Raw genomic sequence first — 23,109 nt, 5'->3', positions numbered from 1 at the left:
TCAGCAACATCAACTCTAAACCTGTAGTTTATAAGACTACAAGGTTTTGTAAAGGGAATGTCCTCGGAAGTAGATGAAAAGTGGTGTCAACTACACATTGGCACTTGCCATCTATCTCTACAAGGATTAAATCATATGCTGCTGCAGCTGCTGACTTTCAACACCCTCTAAGAGGAGTTCACGGTGGAGGGCAGAAATGAGGTACTCTGTGCTCTGGGAAAAATGGCAGAATAGAGCTTCAGATAGTCAGATATTTTCAGGAGCCAGTTCTTGTTCCTGTACCTCTTCATCTCTAGAAAAGTTCTAAGATCCTTAATGGTGATGACTACTCCTCATGACTAGCAGAAATCTTCTGCAAAAAATATGGGCTTGATTGCATGTATTCTCCCTTCACCAAAACTACATACATACTGACCTTGCCCTCTGCCTCCTAGAAGTAGTTTCTCAGAGCTATCCGAAATCTGTCTCCTGGGTGATAGTCCTCATTTTGCCCCCAATAAAACTTAACTTACAACTCCCACATTGTGCATTTTTAAGTCAACAATAAAATTTTAAAATTATCACTAAAAAAAACCCCACAGATACACTTCTGAGTCTCAACCAATCTCCACTGTTAAACTTGAGGCTGTTTCAACTTATATCCTTAGAACATTATGCCTTTGAATTAAGACTTCATCTCTAGTTCGGTTGGAAGAGATCATATATTTATCCAGAGTGAGATTCCAATCACAGTGGGCATGAAATTTAAATCATTTTTAAGCAATATATTTTTGAAAGGAGTGGAAGTAGAAAACATGAAGATATTCAGAAAGCAAGAGCAAAAGTAACATAAAAGTGAAATCATAAGCACTAAACAGCTTTTGTCTATTCACCATTATGTTTAAGACTGATCCTCCCATAATGATTCTATACATTTAAACCCTCTGTGAAATTGTCCTTTTGAGTCACATTCACTTTTTTTAAGTTATTTTTTAATAATTCTAATAATTTGATGAATCTGTTTTTTATCTGGGTTTGGGGTTGATGATTGTCTATTCTGTATTTTTTATTACCTTTTTATGTCTTGTAATTCTTTGTTGAAGGCACTTTCATGCATTGGAGAAGGAAATGGCAACCCACTCCAGTGTTCTTGCCTGGAGAATCCCAGGGATGGGGGAGCCTGGTGGGCTGCCGTCTATGGGGTCGCACAGAGTTGGACACGACTGAAGCGACTTAGCAGCATACATGTAGTAGCCGACAGTTGACATGGAGGTAAGTATTTTTCAAACTTGGAGATGAGCACATCTTTCCTTCTGCTAGACCTTTAGTGTGGGCTCTGTATCAAGAGTGAAGCTGGGTTTGAGGTGTGTTGTTGCACTGGTTACCCTCAGGAACTTCCCAGGTGGCTCAGTGGTAAAGAATCCACCTGCCAATGCAGGAGACACAGGTTCGATCCCTGGATCACGAAGATTCCCGTGGAGTAGAAAATGTAAACCCACTCCAGTATTCTTGCCTGGAAAACTCCATAGACAGAGGAGCCTGGCAGGCTAGAATGCATGGAGTCGCAAGAGTCGGACACCACAGAGTGAGCATGCGTGCACACACGCATGATTACCCTCAGTGCACCAAGAGCTTCAAATTCCTCTGGGAAAACTTTATTTGGGATCTTTACCTTTGTGGATTTGGTTCTCCCTTTGCCATGCTACCCATGAAAAATCTGTCTCTTGCCACTCACCCAAATATATCCCACTCTTCTTTTTACTGGATCCTTGTTACCATGGGTGTGATCTCGGGTGGCCTCAGTCTGCAGCAGCTTGAAGCAAGGTTTTGGTTCCCAGCCCGAGACGGAGGTCAGGCCAAGTCAGTGAGAGCACTGGATCCCAACCACTAGAACATCAGGGACCAGTGACCAGAGACAAGGCCCTGGCCCACCAACTGCACAGAAATGAATTTCCACATAGAGATGGAAAGTAATAAAACAAGTTAAGCGTTTGTTTATTAGGAGGAAAAAGAGTCCATGTGGATAGCAGGCACATAGGCAGGCTCAGAGAGAGTCAAGCCCTCATGGTAGTTTGAATCCCTTTTATGGGGCATTTCTTCTGGTTTTTTCTTCAGCAAATCATCTTGCTTTGCTTGGTTCTGAATCTCTATTTGGCTGATCTCAGGGTCGATAGAGTTAAAGCTATGGTTTTCCAGTAGTCATATATGAAAGTGAGAGTTGGACTGTAAAGAAAGCTGAGCACCAAAGAAACGATGTTTGAACTGTGGTGCTGGAGAAGACTTTTGAGAGTCCCTTGGACACCAAGGAGATCAAACTAGTCAATCCTAAAGTCAACAACAATAGGATCCTCCATGTGTGCACCTGGATCTCTTAGCCAAGATGAATTCTAGTGAAGAGGCCTATGAGTAGGTTGATATCACTATGAGGTGATGCCCCCTCTCCTTTGACTTCCAAGGAGCCTTTCTGTATGTTTATAGTCAAGAAGGTCTCTTTGACTTTGAGAATGAGGAATATGAGTTCTTTGATCTCTTATATGAGCAGAACTCAGCTCCTCCCTCACTCCTGATGTTTTAGAGGGCACCAATTCCACCTTCTTAGCCTGGACCCTATCTCTTGTCTCATGTGGACATGGCTATGGAGACAGGAAGGTTTGGTGAACCAGGGTCTTGGGGGTGACCTGTCCTTCCCTGGGTGGTGGAGCTTTTCTTCCTGCTGCCCTTCCCAGCCACAGGAGTTTTCACCAGCACCTCAAGCTACAGTTTTTGTTGCCCGTCCTCGTGGAAAAGCTTCTCTTCCTTAGAAGTTGTTGTTGTTCAGTTGCTCAGTGGTGTCTGACTCTTTGTGATCCCATGGACTGCAGCACACCAGACTTCCCTGTTCTTCACCATCTCCGGGAGTTTGAGGAAACTCATGTCCATTGAGTCAGTGATGCCATCCAACCATCTTATCCTCTGTCATCCCCTTCTCCTCCTGCTTTCAATCTTTCCCAGCATCAGGGTCTTTTCCAATGAGTCAACTCTTCACATCAGGTGGCCAAAATATTGGAGCTCCAGCATCAGTCCTTCCAATGAATATTCAGGGTTGATTTCCTTTAGCATTGATTGGTTTGATCTCCTTGCTGCCCAAGGGACTCAGCAGGAAACCTTTATTAAAATTAAATTTCCCATTTAACTCTAATGTTTGCATTGGGATTAAAAAAAAAATCATGATCCTCTTGAAGTATAGTGCATGGAATTTGTTATGACTTTTTTTGATTCTTATTCTAAATAAATATTCACTTTTAACTTTATTTTGTATTCATCATCTTGAATTTAGTAAAAATATTTATTTATTTATTTGGCTGCACCAGGTCTTAACTGCAGGATCTAGTTTCCTGACCAGGGATAAAACCTGAGCCCCCTGCATTGATAGCATGGAGTCTTAGCCACTGGGTCACAGGGAAGTCCCCATTTTGAATTTTTTTATAGGCCTCTCTCTCAAATTTGGTAAGCTTAAAAATCCATAAAACTCAGCCCTGCCTCTGCTAGTGACCAGGCTCTTCCTGTCTCCCTGCCACACCATGTTTCATCATCTTTCATCCCAGTGCTTCTTGTCACTCCTTGAGTCTAGCATCCTCACTTCCCAAAGGAAGAAGGAAAAAGGGCAAAATGTCTTCCCAGAAAGCTTTGTCTTCTTATTTTGGAAAGAAATCCCTTCCCATCTATGCCTCTGCCAGTATCTCATTGATCAAAGCTTGTAGTCTCTGTAACTGTAGCCAGCAGCAAAAGAGATGTTCTTACATTTGTTTCTACCCTTCTGTAAATCAAGACACAGTGTTAATCTTTCTTTTATCAACCCAGAGTCATCATTACCCTAAAGACCGGATGAGAAGCTTTTGGGAAAAAAAAAAAAGAAAAAAAACTCTGATTACTTAGTGATTCATCTTATGTCCATAGGGTTTGAAATTACTTTGTGCTGTTTGTCGTTCTGTCATTGTTTTCTATGTATATGTATTCACCTAATAAGATGGCACCAACTTGAATTTTACAGCCTACAACTTAGTTTGTTACCATGTCCTTACATACATGCAACAACACGCATATCCTCTAGAACCAAGCATAGAAAATAAATTGTTCAATAAACACCCACTGGAGAACCTTTGAAGCTCTCACAATTGGAGGACTCAGTTTCTTCCCTGACTGTAAAATGCCCTACTTCTTTTTTTATTGTTTTTGCTGATGTGTTCTCTGTGAAACATTACTTTTTCGTTGTATTTTACATGCACAGGGAAAGTGAAGTCACTCAGTCATGTCCAACTCATTGCAACCCCATGGACAGTAGCCTGCACCAGGCTCCTCCATCCATGGGATTTTCTAGGCAAGAGTACTGGAGTGGGTTGCCATTTCCTTCTCCAGGGAATCCTTCCTGACCCAGGGATCAAACCCAGGTCTCCCGCATCTGAGCCACCAGGGAAGCGAATCGCAGGGAAAAGAAATCAGAATATAAAAGAGACAAAAATGCATTGCTCTTTGCATCTCTTCCTGGGTCTGATGCAGCAGAGGCAACCACTTCTCTGTGGTTCTGATAAGATGTGTTTGCCAATTTTATCTGAATTTATCATGATTAAAACACATTTAACTCTGTGCTATAAAATATGAAACATTTCTCTCCTTCCCTTTATGCTTTTCCCCAATTTTCATGGTTTTTCTAAGTACTTATTTGTAAAGTTCCCATAAATATTAGTTATATTTACAATTATAAATAATATATTAAATCATTTCTTATTCTAAGAACTTAGGCTCCTCGCAATATTAAATAAGACCATGAATGACTCTAGGCTTCCCATTACCTGTTTCCTGCTGTTTCTCTCCTCTACTTTCATCTGCTATACTTTTACTTTTACCCTATCCTGAGAGAGGCCAAATGCCCAGAAAAATAATTGACTTTCCCAGGCTTCATGAACTTGAACAACAGAGGTCAGGAGTGGTCACAAAGCATTCCAACACTCAAGAACCATCAAAAGAGAACCCTACAGTAAAATGTCATCTTTCCCAGCAAGGAATAAGGGTGAGCCCAAGACACTGGGTCCAAAATCATATCTCTCTTGACCTACTTTGCTCCATTTAGGGTATTCAAGTGGGTGAACCGTGCATAGAGTTAAGACTCAGCTTTCCCTGATCACTTTAAACCCATCAATAGTAGTCAAGAAAAAGCCACAGGTACTCAAGCAAGACTCTGCTTTTTCAGTTTGCTTCCGTGACAAGGAGTCATGAGGGAACCCAGTCATGACACCGCCTGATTTTGACACTCATGGTCTTGCCAACACCATCTGCCCTGAAATCCATCAGGACTCATCTCTCTGTGTCAGTTACCTAAAAATTCCCAGAATTCCAGATGATCTCTCATCCCCTTCTAGTTTTCATTGTCTAATTTCCATACTTCCAATTATCAACTTTTTCTCTCAGACTCAAATTTTGAAATCTTCCCACTTTCAGTGCATCCTCTGGAATTCTGAGTCCCTCATCTCCAAAACTGTTCATATTCTAAAACTCATAAACCAGCATTCTTTTTCACAGCTTCAGCCTCACCAAAATCTGGGTTTCTCCTGAGGACTCTGCTTCCCCCAAAAGCTTCTCATATGGTAGCTGTTTTTCTCACAACTCTCTGGATACAAGGTGAGTCCTCGCTCCTCTTTTACCTTCCAGACCACTGTCCCATTTCCTCCCTTCCCAAATACAGCAGATCCAAGTTTCATTTCACCCCAATACCCAATGGTCCCTCATCACAGTTGGCACACCTCTCCTGAGTTGGAACTCCTCAGTTGCGATGATTTTAGCTCCATTCTCCAGTGTCAACACTCTTCCTGTCTTGAATCATGGTTCTTTTTAATACAGTCAGAGATGAAATGTCAAATTTCACAAGCACAGAATTTAACTTTTAATCCTCCACCCAAACCTGTTCTACTCAGTCCTCTCTGTTGCTTTCTTCTTAAATGATGCAACCAATTTTCAGGGGATCATATTGGTCTGCAGAGTTTAGTTGCTAAGTTTGAATAGCTGAAGAAAAAAAAAAACCAACAATCTTTGCTACATGATTTTTAATTACTTGCTTAAGTTTGTCAGTACTCTGGAAAAATGAGAAATATATGATATGAATCACAAAGGAAGGAATGAACAGAAAGCAAGTGATAGCATATTAGTGAGTCAGTTCAGTTCAGTTCAGTCACTCAGTTGTGTCCAACTTTTTGCAACCCCATGGACTGCAGCACGCCAGGCTTCCCTGTCCATCACCAACTCCTGGAGTTTACTCAAACTCATGTCCATTGAGTCAGTGATGCCATCCAACCATCTTATCTGCTGTAGTCCCCTTCTCCTCCCCCCTTCAATCTTTCCCAGCATCAGGGTCTTTTCCAATGAGTTAGTTCTTTGCATCAGGTACCCAAGGTACTGGAGTTTCAGCTTCAGCATTAGTCCTTCCAATGAACATTCAGGACTGATCTCCTTTAAGACAGACTGGTTGGATCTCATTGCAGTCCAAGGGACTCTCAAGAGTCTTCTCCAACACCACAGTTCAAAAGCATCAATTCTTCGGCACTCAGCTTTCTTTATAGTCCAACTCTCACATCCATACATGACTACTGGAAAAAGTATAGCCTGACTAGATGGACCTTTGTTGGCAAAGTAATGTCTCTGCTTTCTAATATGCTGTCTAGGTTGGTCACAACTTTTCTTCCAAGGAGCAAGCATCTTTTAATTTCATGGCTGCCATCACCATCTGCAGTAATTTTGGAGCCCAAAAAAATAAAGTCTGACACTGTTTGCCTATTTGCCATGAAGTGATGGGACCAGATGCCATGATCTTCGTTTTCTGAATGTTGAGTTTTAAGCCAACTTTTTCACTCTCCTCTTTCACTTTCATCAAGAGGCTCTTTAGTTCTTTGCTTTCTGCCATAAGGGTGGTATCATCTGCATATCTGAGGTTATTGATATTTCTCCCTGCAGACTTGATTCCAGCTTGTGCTTCTTCCAGTCCAGCGTTTCTCATGATGTACTCTGCATGTAAGTTAAATAACCAGGGTGACAATACACAGCCTTGACGTACTCCTTTCCCTATTTGGAACCAGTCTGTTGTTCCATGCTAGTTCTAACTGTTGCTTCCTGACCTGCATACAGATTTCTTAAGAGGCAGGTCAGGTTGTCCAGTATTTCCATCTCCTTCCAAATTTTCCAGAGTTTGTTGTGGCCCATACAATCAAAGGCTTTGGCATAGTCAATAAAGCAGGACTAGATATTTTTCTGGAACTCTCTTGCTTTTTCAATAATCCAACAGATGTTGGCAATTTGATCTCTCGTTCCTCTGCCTTTTCTTTTTTTTTTTTTTTAATTTATTTTATTTTTAAACTTTACATAATTGTATTAGTTTTGCCAAATATCAAAATGAATCCGCCACAGGTATACATGTGTTCCCCATCCTGAACCCTCCTCCCTCCTCCCTCCCCATACCATCCCTCTGGGTCATCCCAGTGCACTAGCCCCAAGCATCCAGTATTGTGCATCGAACCTGGACTGGCAACTCGTTTCTTACATGATATTTTACATGTTTCAATGTCATTCTCCCAAATCTTCCCACCCTGTAGCTCTGCCTTTTCTAAAACCAGCTTGAACATCTGGAAGTTCACAGTTCACATACTGTTGAAACCTGGCTTGGAGAATTTTGAGCATTACTTTACTAGCGTGTGAGATGAGTGCAATTGTGTGGTAGTTTGAGCATTCTTTGGTATTGCCTTTCTTTGGGATTGGAATGAAAACTGACCTTTTCCAGTCCTGTGGCCGCTGCTGAGTTTTCCAAATTTGCTGACATATTGAGTGCAGCATTTTCACAGCACCATCTTTTAGGATTTGTAATAACTCAACTGAAATTCCTCCACTTCCACTAGGTTTGTTTATACTGATGTTTCCTAAGGCCCACTTGACTTCGCATTCCAAAATGGCTCTAGGTTGGTGATCACACCATCATGATTATCTGGATCATGAAGATCTTTTTTGTATAGTTCTTCTATGTATTCTTGCCACCTCTTCTCAATATCTTCTGCTTCAGTTAGGTCCATACCATTTCTGTCCTTTATTTTATAAAGGACAGAATTTCATAATCTATTTTAAAAGAATCATTTCTGGAATGAATAGGAAGAGTTAAAGAAAAATTCCAAAATAGAATTAAAAAATATTTAGGCTTCTTTCACTTAAAGTCTTTGACTTTGTTCACCTCTTTCACTTTGTTCACTTAAATTTGAGCAAAATCCTTAAATATTCACATACGAAGAAAAGAATTTCAGTCTCCTAATAATCATGATATCAAAGCAGGATTTCAGTAGAATTAAATAGATTTTCATAATAGGAAATTTTCAAAAATCATTTGGAAGAGATGTGGGAAATATTTTGCGTGAGTTAAAAGAAAAATTGTTGTTTTAACAATTTAACATGAAAATAAAGCTGGTTCTAATATCCTGTTTTGTTTATAAATGTCTCTCTGAGGAAAATCTCAAATGCCATTGTTGCCTCAGAAATACTATCATGAATATTTTTTCTTCTTGAGTTAAAAAAAAAAATGTTAAGGTTCTTAAAAATAAGGAAAAGTTATCTGCCATACCTCTATTGATTTTAAAAATGATTAAGTTGTATTGTGTTTTCCAATTCTGGAAAGCATAATATAAAAGAGTATTACAGCTTTGTTTTCAATTCATCATCATTCAAAACTTTGGCATTTTGATCCATTTCTTTGCCCTCATTTTCCTTCCCTGTAAACTTTGCCACAAGCATAGTTTCTGAAGAGGCATTTTCCCCAGGTAGTCGATACTTCCTCAAAATAAAGAGGATCAAAAAGGCTGGAATATAGCTTGATCCTCTTAGTGCTGCCGGTAATCCAAGATAGATGTATCTATTTTAAAAAAAAAAGTTAAAATATATTAAAACTTACAAAGATACAACTAGTTTTGCATATTTTTAATTATTAATATTTTACCCCACAAGGACAACAGCAGCTAATTGTTTTGCATGTCAGCCTTAGGAATGAATCCCGTGAATCTTAGGAATGAACCTAATGAACTTTCATTCATTAGCTGATGAATTCTAACTTTTGTTAAAATGATTTGGGGAATTTTTTATCCAGGAAAATCAAAATTTATTTTCCTCTTTTTAATCTTGTGTTACTGTTTTTATTTTATCTTTTTACATTAAATATACTAACTTAAATTTAATACTGACAGTGATAGCAGTTTTTTTCAGAATTAGCAAGAATGCTTCCAAAGAATCACCACTAATTGTAATATTTACTCCTGTGTTTCCTTACATGATCTTCATCAGGTTAAGGAAATTGCTTTTGCTTCTGAGTTTGCTCAAAGTTTTAGTTTTGAATTTGTAAAATATCACCAAATCATTTTTCTGTATGTAGTTAGCAGAATAGCCAAGACTAGTATTATTATTCAGAACAAACTCTGTTAGGTTTTACACATTAATAGATTCAATTTGTTAACTTTTTGCATGTATGACTAAAATCAGCTTGTACTTTTTGCCTTGTACTGAACTTGTCCAATGTCAATATCAAGATTGCAGTAGCTTTATAAAATGAACAGGGAAATTTTCCCTCTTTTTCCATTATACAAGAATACCTTGTATAATGCAGGGATCATCAGTTCATTGAAGATTTGTAAAACTTGCCTTCAAAGCTTCTGGACTTGATGCCTTTGGAAGATGAGAATTTGTGACTCATTCACATTTTTTAATGACTATGAAAATACAGTACTATATATTTATAGTAAAATTTGATAATACATATTTATCTAAAAAACTTCTACTTAATATGCTTCCAAATTACAATGTTTAAAATTCCTAAGTATCTGTATTTATATTTTTTTCCATTTTTAATAGTGCTTATTTGCGCCTCTTCTCTTTATTTGCCTTTCCAGATTGTTGTTATTATATTTTAATCTTTTCAAAAGCACAGCTTTTTTGTTACCTCGATGGTCTATAGTCTATTTATGAATTTCTGCTTCTTGTATTCATTTTCCTAGTTCTAAAATTTTCTCTTATTAGGAAACATATCAAGAATTAAGGAAAAAAAGAGTTAAACATATTTATACTCATCACCCAGGTTTTTTAAATGATTAAATTTTGCCATTTTTGTTTCAGACCAATTTAAAAGATATTAATACATTTAATTCCTCTGTGTATTCCTATGATCCAATTATATTCTAACCCACTCCAGATGTAACACTATGTTGAATTTTATGGATTTTGTTCCTACTTTATTTCGATAGCTTTACAAATTACACATGTATCCACTCATACTTTATACAATTATTGCATATATTTTTACATTTTAAATAATTGGCATAATATTATGTTTTTATTCTGAAATTTTTTTCTATCAGTCCACCATTTTAAAACTAGGCTTATACGTGTAGTTCTACATTGTTTATTTTTAACTTTTGAACTATATTGCAACATATGAACATAAAAGCGATTGGTTTGCCCCTTTTCTGTTTACCCATTTCTGTCCCCTGTAACTTTAAAAACCTAATTATAGTAAAGAAATCACTAAACAATTGAAACTAATTCCTGATTTATGCTTTCTTGAATGTACACCATGTGTTGCCTAACCTGTTGATTCTTTTCCTAGATAAAAAGAAGTAAGAATGAAGAATTAAATAGTTAAAAAATGATAAGCTCTCTGCCCTCCAACAGCCCTTTTAGCAATCCTGCAGGAAGATCATTCAGGCAAGTTAACACCTGAAGAGTCAGCCAGTCTGCACTCAAAGGAGAAGAAAACAGAACCAACTCCCCTGCCTCGATGATTCACTGAGATCCTTCCCCCCCCAAATATTTTTCCTTTAAAAACAGTCATGACTGAGCAGAATCCTTGGAGTTGGTCTCTGGACATGAGTTCACCTTCTCCCAAGATGGGCATCTTTTCTGACTCAAGCGCATTTCCTCTCTACCAAACTGCCTCTCGCAACCAAACCTGCTGCTGCTGCTGCTGCTGCCAAGTCGCTTCAGTCGTGTCCGACTCTGTGTGACCCCATAGACGGCAGCCCACCAGGCTCCCCCGTCCCTGGGATTCTCCAGGCAAGAACACTGGAGTGGCTTGCCATTTCCTTCTCCAATGCATGAAAGTGAAAAGTGAAAGTGAAGTCACTCAGTCGTGTCCGACTCTTCGAGACCCCATGGACTGCAGCCTACCAGGCTCCTCCGCCCATGGGATTTTCCAGGCAAGAACACTGGAGTGGGTTGCCACTGCCTTCTCCGAACCAAACCTGCGTTCGGTAATAAACACTCCACAGCTTATTATCCATTTTCCTACTGGACACTTTTGTTAAGATTTTTTCTAATATTGATAAAACTGCAATAAACCTTGGTTGACATGTCTCCTTGTGCATGTGAGCAAGAGTGTCTCTAAAATATGTCTGAGGATTTTAGAGGATGCAACTTAGTAGAAAGAAAGAAAAGAAAGAAAGTGAAGTCGATCACTTTCTTTTGTGTCCGACTCTTTGTGAGCCCATGGACAGTAGCCTGCACCAGGCTCCTCCATCCATGGGATTTTCTAGGCAAGAGTACTGCAGTGGGTTGCCATTTCCTTCTCTAGGGAATCTTCCCAAACCCGGGATCGAACCCAGGTCTACCCTCATTGTAGACAGATGTTTTACTGTCCGAGCCACAAGGGAAGTAGGTACATTTTGATGTCTGCAACTTAGTAAATATTTCCCAAAAGTTTTTTCAGTAGTTTTGATTCACCACCAGCAGTGTATGAGAGTTCCTGATGCTCACGTTTATGTTCTCTCATTCTTCACTGTCTATAGTGTCTTTAATTACAAACAAGTTTTTAGTTTTATATGCAGTCAGTCACATTTGCCCATTTCTTGTTCTCTAGTTTGTGTTTTTGTTTCAACCCAAACCCAAGGCAATAAGGATCATAAAGATATTAGGATCTATGGTTGTTGATAATCTATCCCTATTGGTTGAATCATATTTCTTTATAAGCCATATGTTTATTTCTCTGGGTTGTGCTTATGTTTTTTTCTTAATTTGAACATTTGTAATTTCACTTTGATATGTCTATTTAATTCATCCTACTAGGCATTTAAAGAGCACTTGTGATCTGAAAATGTATGTCTTTATTAAATTCTAGGAAATTCTAAGCCATTAATTCATTAGTTTATTTCTGCTATTTCTTCTGCTCTCTGTTTTGAAAATTTCTGAGATATATCTTTTAATTTCTAATTGATCTTTAAAATTATTAAGGTGGTTCTTTTGTGTTTATGAGATCAAATCATTAATTTTCATTCCAGATAATTTCTATAATACCCACTTTCAGGTCACCAATTCTCATTTTAACTTATGTGGACTTGAAATTTATTATCTATTTAGAATTCCTTTTATTTCAATGCTACCATTTAATCTCTAATATTTCCAAGAGTTCTTATTCATATTCTTATTTCTCCTAGAATTTTTTTTGTTATTTCTTATTCATTTTAATGGGTATTATGCTATCAATTTATTATTTTTAATCCTATTGAGCTGGTTAAACATCTTATTTTAAAGTTTGTCAGACTCTTACATTAGAGTAAATTTAATCTGGAATGAAGTCACCTTTCAACTGGTAATTTATGTGCTTGTCATTTTTACTATTGGATTTATTCATGTATTTTAATGTTTTAGTTTACAAGCTCTTTTTGAGTATTTTGTTGTTTGTTTATTTTGGTTTCCTTTGCTTGCTTTGTTTCTCAGTATTTACTCCTCCAAATCTGCTCATTTTCCCTTTGCTTTTCCAACTTCCCTGGGTTCTTAGGTCTTTCCTAGTTTTTTTCATAGTGATACTATAAATAATCACAGAGGGAGCAGATCATTTGATCTAGTTCTTGGGTGTATCTGTATCTTATTCCCTCCTTAGTATCACAGCAATAATATGCAAAATATTTTTTAAAATCTATTTTACAATGAGATTTCTATTATTTTCCTATGGTTGCTGATAGTTGGGTTAAAAAAAATCACTATATTAGATAATACTTGCATAGTCAGATGGTTCAAATCTACTATATCCTCATGAATTTTTCACCTGTATTTTATATTCACTTGTTGTAAAAGTTTGTGTTGCAATTTTCTACTCTGTAGACTGCTGCTTGTAATTTTGTGAATTTTTGTTTTATATATTTGAAGTTATAGTGATAGATTTATATGGATTCATGATTGTTATATATTTTTGGTAAAGTATTTCTTTTATTATTACATAATACCCTTTTTTAACTCTATAATTTTTTCTTACTTTAAATTCTGTTTTGTCTTATAGTCAGTATAACCGAGGAAAAGGGAACTGATGAAAACATGAATCTCATTGTCTGCTTTCTTCACAGTTCTTGACATATATATCCTTTTACTGATCAAGAGAAGACCTTAGCCTCTTTTAAACAATACCAAATCATTTTTTAGTTATTAAAAGAGTTGTCTTACTGCCCATAGTGAGCAATTAAGACAAATCTAAACAGAATTCAGGTCTCCAAATGGAAAATAATCTGAAAATACAGAGAAAAATGGAAGAGTTTTGTTCAAAAACAGGTTGGTGTCCGATGACGTTTGTTCAAAATCAGATCCATATTTACAAAAAGTAAAACTTGAAGAAACACGAAGAATACTGTGTCAGTGAAATTTACCAAGGGAGAAAAATATTTTAAAGATCAGAAGTGGATGGCCAAAGGAAGTAAGGATTTAAGCTAGTAAAACGCTGGAATGATGTAGGATTAAACAGGGATACTTGAGAGTAATATAATTTAGATAGGTAGTTACTCCACAGACATGGCCTTCAATAATATACTGATTGCAACCAATTTAAGGAACAACCTTTTGAAAGCCACCTGTGCTTATATTTATCAAGTGCTTTGAAAATATTGAGGAAATAAAATGAATATGTAAATAAGAAATGGCGATATAGTATCAGTACCTATTTTGTAAATAAAACCAAAAGTAGTCTAGTCACTTGACAAAGAAAGTGTTAGACATGTACTATGGTACCATGTACCATTTTATACATTATCTCTGCTTAGAAAGCAAATTTTAAATTACTATCTTTACCTGAAGCTGTTGGAATCGTATATCCTGCACGCCCCTGACTCACCACACTTCAAAGTTCCCCAGTGTAAACATGTGGAGTCCACTAAAGCTCCAAAATATATAGGTGCAGGAATTCCAGCTACAATTAAAAGGGAGAAAGAAGAATCCATTAGCAAGGTAAGGAGATACGTTGTTTTGTTTGAAAGTATTAAAAGTTTCTCTATTTGTAGAACAGTTTAACAGAATATAAATCTACAGCTTTAAATTTTACTTTTAGAAACTAGAAGTTACTTTTAGAGTTAAGTTTCTAGATTTAAAAAGGTAAGTAATTAGATGGATAAAGGCAAAATAAAAAATTATCAGTAGAGAAAAGCATTGAATTAATGATTATTTATACTTTTTTCTGCAATATTTTGGGTGAACCACAAGCACATTTTATTTTAACAAAGCATTGCCTCTTTGCTTTTCAAGTTTATTGATGAAAAGTAGAATGTCAGCTAGGTCTTTTTCAAGTAAAAGGAAGAAGTTTTTCATTTCTTCTTGTTCTTTATTCTCATACTAATTACAAAGTGCTATTTACAAGCAGAAGGGATATTTGCTAAATTGTTACTCTGAGGGAGTGACTTCATTTACTTAGTATTTAATAGTGGTCTGATGTGATATTGGGAAACATAATTATTTTTACCTAATACTCGTGTACAAAATGCATGTAATCCCACACCAAGAGACTTCTCTTCAGGCTTGACACACCTAAAAAATTAATGAATTCAAAAATTTAAAAACTACCATAGTTTCTTAAAACAACTATTTGTATGCTAGTAACACATTGAGCATTAGCAAATTTTCTTGCATACTCAAGTCTTGGCTATTCAAGGCCTAATTATTCAGTTCATAAGTTTCACAGAAGCCCCACCTCTGGTCTTTGGCATTTTATCCATCACTTTTTGCTCACTCATTTCTATCATAAAGTTATCAAAGAAGAAAACATTTCATATCAATTGATTTCTACCCCAGTATCCTCTTCTCAAAGTAGTTTGTGATTCTAATGGTTATACCTTTAGCCTCAAACCAAAGAAGAATGCAACCCTAGGTGTATTTAAATTATTCGTATTAACAAAATACAGAAAAGCCAAGGATTTACATAAGTAAATGTAAAGAGAAAAGAAAACAAAAATAAAAGTTTTCCAAGGAAAGTGATTAAAAAAAAATCCAAAGCAAACATATTTTAAGTGATTTGGTATCTATTTAAAAGCTGCACAGATTCATCCATTCTTTCCAAAAATTCCCCCACCTTTTCACCATTGCCTGAAATTCCTTACATAGAAATGTGTGTGTGTGTCTGTGTGTATATAAGTCACTCAGTCATGTTCAACTCTTTGGAACCCCTTGGACTGTAGCCTGCCAGGCTTCTCTGTCCATGGAATTTACCAGACAAGAATACCAACCCAGGGATCAAATCCAGGCCTCCTGCATTGCAGGCAGATTATTTACCACTGTGCCACCTGGGAAGCCCTTATATGTAGAAATAAAGACTATCATTTCCCATGGCATTTTCTATGCTCCACTCACTTTAGCATAAGCATGGCTATCTGCTCAATTAATTCGCTTAGAGATTTCCTCTGTATTCCCTTCCCTTCTTTGACTAACCAAAGCTGAGAAAATGAAAGCAAATTTTTAAACAAAAGGACACAATACATTTTTAGCAAAAACATCATATTATCGGTTCTTACCAATTATCTTACCAATTATCATATTATCTTCTTAACTTGCTAATGGATTCTTCTTTCTCCCTTTTAATTGTAGCTGGAATTCCTTCACCTAAATATTTTGGAGCTTTAGTGGACACCACATGTTTACAGTAGGGAACTTTGAACTGTGGTGAGTCAGGGGCATGCAAGATATATGATCCACCAGCTGGCAGAATAGGTTAAGATAGTAATTTTTAAAATTTGCTTTCTAAGTAGAGATGATGTATAGTTCATGATCTGAGCTGACTGTGGCTCAGATCATGAACTCCTTATTGCCAAACTCAGACTTAAATTGAAGAAAGTGGGGAAAACCACCAGACCATTCAGGTATGACCTAAATCAAATCCCTTATGATTATACAGTGGAAGTGAGAAATAGATTTAAGGGACTAGATCTGGTAGACAGAGTGTCTGATGAACTATGGACGGAGATTCGTGACATTGTGCAGGAGACAGGGATCAAGACCATCCCCATGGAAAAGAAATGCAAAAAAGCAAAACGGCTGTCTGAGGAGGCCTTACAAATAGCTGTGAAAAGAAGAGAAGCAAAAAGCAAAGGAGAAAAGGAAAGATATAAGCATCTGAATGCAGAGTTCCAAAGAAAAGCAAGGAGAGATAAGAAAGCCTTCCTCAGTGATCAATGCAAAGAAATAGAGGAAAACAATAGAATGGGAAAGACTAGAGATCTCTTCAAGAAAATTAGAGATACCAAGTGAATATTTCATACAAAGATGGGCTCAATAAAGGACAGAGATGGTATGGAAGCAGAAGATATTGAGAAGAGGTAGCAAGAATGCACAGAAGAACTGTACAAAAAAGCTCTTCATGACCCAGATAATCACAATGGTGTGATCACTCCCCTAGAGCCAGACATCCTGGAATGCGAAGTCAAGTGGGCGTTAGGAAGCATCAGTACATCAGTACAAACAAAGCTAGTGGAAGTGATGGAATTTCAGTTGAGCTATTTCAAATCCTGAAAGATGATGCTATGAAAGTGCTGCACTCAATATGCCAGCCAATTTGGAAAACTCAGCAGTGGCCACAGGACTGGAAAAGGTCAGTTTTCATTCCAATCCCAAAGAAAGGCAATGACAAAAAATGCTCAAACTACCACACAATTGCACTCATCTCACACGCTAGTAAAGTAATGCTCAAAAATCTCCAAGTCAGACTTCAACAATGTGAACCGTGAACTTCCAGATGTTCAAGCTGGTTTTAGAAAAGGCAGAGGAACCAGAGGTCAAATTGCCAAAATCAGCTGGATCATTGAAAAAAGGAAGAGTTACAGAAAAACTCTGTATCTCTACTTTATCTCTGTTTTATTGACTATGCCAAAGCCTTTGAATGCGTGGATGACAACAAACTGTGAAAAATTCTGAAAGAGATGGGAATACCAGATCACCTGACCTACCTCTTGAAAAATCTGTATGCAGGTCAGGAAACAACAGTTAGAACTGGACACGGAACAACAGACTGGTTCCAAATAGGAAAAGGAGTACGTCAAGGCTGTACACTGTCACCCTGTTTATTTAACTTATATGCAGAGTACATCATGAGAAACGCTGGGCTGGAAGAAGCACAAGCTGGAATCAAGACTGCAGGAAGAAATATCAATAACCTCAGATATGCAGATGACACCATGCTTATGGCAGAAAGTGAAGAAGAACTAAAGAGCCTCTTGATGAAAGTGAAAGAGGAGAGTGAAAAAGTTGGCTTAAAATTCAACATTCAGAAAACTAAGATCATGGCATCTAATCCCATCACTTCATGGCAAATAGATGGGGAAACAGTGATGCAGTGTCAGACTTTATTTTCTGGGGCTCCAAAATCACTGCAGATGGTGACTGCAGTCATGAAATCAAAGACACTTGCTCCTTGGAAGAAAAGCTATGACAAACCTAGACAACATATTCAAAAGCAGAGACGTTACTTTGCCAACAAAGGTCCATCTAGTCAAGGCAATGGTTTTTCCAGTAGTCGTGTATGGACGTGAGAGTTGCACTACAAAGCTGAGCACCAAAGAATTGATGTTTTTGAATTGTGGTGTTGGAGAAGACTCTTGAGAGTCCCTTAAACAGCAAGGAGATCCAACCAGTCCATTCTAAAGGAGATCAGTCCTGAGTGTTCATTGGAAGGACTGATGCTGAAGTTGAAACTCCAATACTTTGGTAGCTGAGGCAAAGAGCTGACTCATTGGAAAAGACTCTGATGCTGGGAAAGATTGAAGGCAGGAGGAGAAGGTGACATCAGAGGATTAGATGGTTGGATGGCAGCACTGACTCAATGGACATGAGTTTGAGTAAACTCCGGGAGTTGGTACTGGACAGGGAGGCCTGGCATGCTGCAGTCCATGGGGTCACAAAGAGTTGGACACGACTGAGTGACTGAACTGAACTGAACTGATGGGCATTTTCTTGGCATAAGTTTTTTACTACTTTGAAAAACTCTTCAGCAAATAGAGTGAGATACAGTTGACCAGTTCACTAACACAGATTGTTTAGGCAACATCAATGATTTTACTCAGAAGGAAGTAATAAAATCAGGAGACCTCACATGACCCTCTTGCTCCCATGGTTGCCATTTAATATAGAAAATATGGTATTTAAATTTTACTGAAGAATTTTTCTTTCTCCTCTGCCTCTAACACACCACCTTATGATCTCACAAAAGCATGAAATCCTTATAGCTAAGAAGTTACAAAACAGTTAGAAGTAAAACTTCATAGAAAATATTAGCTGAGGTATAGCTAAAGCAATACTTGGAAGAAAATTCATCATTTTATATATATTAATCAAAATAAGCAAATTATGTAAGTGTTAAGCTCAAATAGTTAGATATAGAACAATAAAAAAAGACCAAGAAAAATTTTTTAATAAATAAAATAAAAAGCAGAAATAGATGAAATAAAGAGCAACAAAACTAAAAATTGCTTCTTTAAAAAAGAAATTAAAAGCAACCTCTGGCAACAATGATCAAGAAATAAAAATGCAATAAACAAAATAAAGAAAAAATGGAAAATCCTTCAGATATATCAGAGAATATCCAAATGATCAAAGAATATTATAAACTGTTATGCAGTAACATCTGGTATAAGCATAAATGGAAAATGTAAATAGACACTAACATTAAATTGAAATGTTATAATGAAACATTTATGAAAATAATGAAAATAATAACCAAGTATCACTGACCAAGTAAGGCCAAAGTACAAGTAGTTTTATGAGTGAGTTCATAAAACTTTCAACAGATAGATATTTAATGTAAATAGTTCCAGAAATTTAAAAATAGAAAATTTATCAATTCATTTTGTGGGTCTAGAATGATTCCAAAACAAACAAACAAAAAGTATAGAAAATAACATTTATGTTTTACCAATCAACATAGATGCAATAATTTTAAATAAATTATTATTTAAATGTGACTAACTATGGTTTTTCTTAGATGTCCAAAGAGCTCAACATAGAAAAATCTGTCACTTTTTTCACTACACTAAAAGTACTGAATTGGAAGATTATATGTAAAATTTTTCCTAGAAGAGGAAAAATAGTAGTTTGATACTGATTCTATGATTAAAAACTCAGAAACTAGATGAAAATATATATACTAAAAATCTATAGCAAGCATCATATTTAATGGAAAAAGTTTATATGGTTTCCATTAAAAATACAAAAGAACAAGAATACTCGTTATCACCATTACAGTTTAACACAGTTTTGGAGGTCCAAGTTGATGCTATAAGAAAATTTTTTAAATCTAAGATGTATAAGCTTTAGAAGCAAAGAGATAAAACTCTCCTTGTGTGCACATATTTCTATAAAGAACATGTAACAAAGTGAGCAAGTTATCAGAACAAATAAGAAAAGTTGCTGGATAAATAGTAAATGTTAAAAAATCAACAGCATTTCTCTAAACCAACAATAACCAACTAGAAAATATGAGAAAATAGTACCATATTAAATTACAAATAAGCCCATATCCATATATATATATGGATATGTATACATATATATGCATGTTTGGATATAAATGGGTACTTTTGTTGTACTGAAATCTGACAATTTACTTGCCTTAGGGTTTATGTATTGGGGAGTCCCATTTCAAAAGGGTTTTTATATTACTAATTTATAAAAATATTCCCCTAAATTTTATCTTACCAGCTATATAGCTTTTACCTAGTTCTTTAAATCATCATAAGTTTATCTTTATGTGTGGTGACAGGGAGAGAGAGATTCAATGTTATTTTTAAACCAAACAATTGTTTTCCCAACATCATAGCACAAATAAGAAGTCCTGTTTCCATTGATTCATGGTGCCATCTTTATCATATTTAAAGTTTTTATGTAACACAGGATGTTTTCACGCATCCAGAGTTTTATTTGTCTGTTTTCAAAGTAGGGACACTGCATATGTTCATGTCTCATACGGTAGCTCTTCTTCACCCACTCGTCACTTTCACCTTCACTCTTCCCTCTTCCCTTTTCCCCCCCAAATTGATTTAGCTATTGATGCATGAAACTTTATACTTACATATAAATTTTGACTGTATGGATTATATATATTAATTAAAGAAACTCTGACATCAAATATTTGTGACCATGAAATACTTTTCCATTTATTTAAAATTTCCTGTATAGATACTACACATACACACATATATTATATATATATACATATATATATATACACACACACAGAAAATGGTGATATCAAGTATTCTTGTTCTTTTGTATTTTTAATGGAAACCATATAAATGGGTACATATTTTTCCATTAAATATGATGCTTGCTATAGATTTTTAGTATATATATTTTCATCTAGTTTCTGAGTTTTTAATCATAGAATCAGTATCAAACTACTCCCGCATCGCAGGCAGATTATTTACCAACCGAGCTCTGAGGAAAACCCAATGAAGAGGCATGAATTGATGGTATGAGAATAACTCATAAATAAAAGCAGTATTTGGTGAATTTATGTTTGCATGTGCATTTTGAACCAAAACAAATTTGTAGCACAGTATTGTTTCTGTGCATATAAAACACAATACACAACAAACACGGAGAAGGAAATGGCAACCCACTCCAGTAATCTTGCCTGGGAAATCCCATGGACAGAGGAACCTGGTGGGCAAAGAGTCAGACACTGAGGGAGGGGCAGGCGTTCGCTAGAGGCCCCAGCACTTTTGATGGCAGAGCCAGCACTGTGGCTGAGGACTCCCGGCTCCCAGGCCTCTCTCACCAGATAGGAGCCTTGAAAACTAGTCTAAAATACACCTGAGGGTTTTCCTGGTGGCTCAGTGGTAAAGAATCGCCCCCCTGCCAAAGCAGGGGACGCGAGTTCCACTCCTGGTCTGGGAAGACCACACGTGGCAGAGCAGCTGAGCCCATGCATCACAGCCACTGGGCCGGGGCTCTCGAGCCTGGGAGCCGCAGAACTGAGGTCTGTGGGCACCAGAGCCCATGCTCTGCAACAAGAGGAGCCACAGCTAGAGAAAAGCCCACGCAGCATGAAGACCGTGCACAACCATAAATAAAATCATTAAAAAAAAAAAAAAAATACACAACAAACAGTATTTGACAAAGGAAAGCATGTATTTAAGACTGTATGTCTTATCATATTAATGTGGATGCCTATGGTGATAGGAAGTGGGAAATGGAATGAAAAAAATAAAAATAAAGTAAAATAAAATAAGAGAAAAACCTCACCCCACCTAGAATGAACTATGAACTGAGAATTACAATCAATTTAACTCTTCTTCAAGATGGAAAAACCTATGGACTTCGTTTACTAGCTATGTTTAAAATTGCTTATGAGGGACGAAGATGCTGTCATTGAAAAAGCTTGTGTGATAAACCTAAGTTTACAATCTAGCTCTCCAATTTCCTAGTTTTAGTAAGCCCTTCAACATTTGTGTTTCACAAGAGCCTCTTAAGACAGTTGAGCATTCATTACTATATCCATTTTTTTATTAAACAAAAAAAAGAGCTCAGAAAGATCAATTCACCTGCCTTTGCCCTATTGATAATAACTGGTGAAACTGGGACTTCCAACAGCTTTTAATTCCACTGTCCTAATACATCAAACTACAGGAAATGAACTATAGGCAACCACTCTTACCTAGGAAAATGACCATTTCATATGGTTTACCCTAAAATATAAATGTGTCTCTTCTTGTGTTAAACCATGAGCGTTTGCTTATTTAACTCTAAGTAATAAGGTAGGAAAGATAGGGAGGGAAATACCAGCAGATGGACATTTAAATTTGCTAACTTAAAAATTTTTGTAAAATTCAACAATGCTTATTTGGAAAATCTTATATTAGAGCACCAAGTTCTTAGATACTGTGAGCTTCATGTGACTTTCTTAGAAAAAGCTTCCATACTAAATAACCAGAAATAAATCCAAATAAAGAAAATAATTCTTGTACCTCAGGAGAACCATATATCCAGGGATGGCAGATAAGGAAAATATGAAACTACTGAACACGGACAAGATTAAAAAGTACTGTAGCATCATGGAACAGTCTTTTCCTTTGTCACACAGCCCAAGAACTGCAGATGAATTTCCTGGTGTTTGAATGCAGCTACAATTTTGGAACACCTGCCAAAAATAATGTATTACCTTATGTAAGGAAGGAAACTCTTGAACACAAATCTTAAATATTTTCTTTTCCCAGTTAGATCAAGAGAGACGTTGTTTACTCCCTTTATTCTCATATCCTTTATGATCTCTCTCAGGATTATAGCGTGTGACAAAACATAGAAGGGTGGTTTCCCAAAAATGGTACTTCTTTCTAAATTTATTAAATAAATTCGCAATAACTCAGCTGTCCTAAAATCATGCTTTTTACAAACACACACTATTTTAACAGACGCTAAATATGACAGATAAAATTTGCTTCAGAATGCCCAATTGAAATATTTAGATACTTACCAATAAACAAAGCTTTGTTTAAAATAAAGCTTATTTCACAAACAGAATAAAGTCAAGCCTTTTTGAATTCTTACATTCCCAGGTTTTAATAAGAATCAAAATTTATATTCTATTTTGATCACCAACCAAGATTTTAAGTGACATTTTGTAAGCAATAAAACATGCCCAATTCCATCTTCTTAAAAAGCTGTCAGGATGTAAAAAACACCGAAAGCACAGGTGCATATACACAGAAAGAAAGAAAAAAATAGCAAAACAATTGACTGGATAATTGAGATCAAAACTGCCAGCTTTATCTCAGTCGATAGTATTATTTTTCAGTCTAGATAGTTTTAAATGAAGTTAAGTAATCATGTCAATTGCTATGAAGCTAAAGA

At 36.5% G+C, this 23,109-nt stretch overlaps 1 protein-coding gene across 5 annotated transcripts in view; it reads right to left on the bottom strand.

Moving 5' to 3' along the window:
- Nucleotides 1-6,041: 6,041 nt before the first annotated feature.
- SLCO1A2 (solute carrier organic anion transporter family member 1A2) overlaps nt 6,042-23,109 on the bottom strand; it is a 113,253-nt gene continuing 96,185 nt past the window's right edge. For 4 of the 5 annotated variants that reach the window (XM_086401852.1, XM_086401853.1, XM_086401854.1 and 1 more), the window contains 4 exons: nt 22,227-22,399; nt 14,741-14,805; nt 14,077-14,194; nt 6,042-8,893 (listed from right to left, as the gene is read on the bottom strand). In XM_086401852.1, the coding sequence (XP_086257978.1) occupies nt 8,677-8,893; nt 14,077-14,194; nt 14,741-14,805; nt 22,227-22,399 (573 nt within the window). In that variant the 3' untranslated portion in view covers nt 6,042-8,676. Of the gene's footprint in view, nt 8,894-9,623; nt 9,697-14,076; nt 14,195-14,740; nt 14,806-22,226; nt 22,400-23,109 lie in introns of all 5 variants that reach the window. The other variant, XR_015164212.1, reaches the window with a different exon arrangement.

The sequence above is a fragment of the Bos grunniens genome, chromosome 5 (genome assembly GCF_055505025.1).
Source record: "Bos grunniens cultivar Pamir isolate PY7600 chromosome 5, Bosgru_T2T1.0, whole genome shotgun sequence".
Classification (NCBI taxonomy): Eukaryota; Metazoa; Chordata; class Mammalia; order Artiodactyla; family Bovidae; genus Bos; species Bos grunniens.
This window is presented reverse-complemented; position numbering and strand designations above follow the sequence as displayed.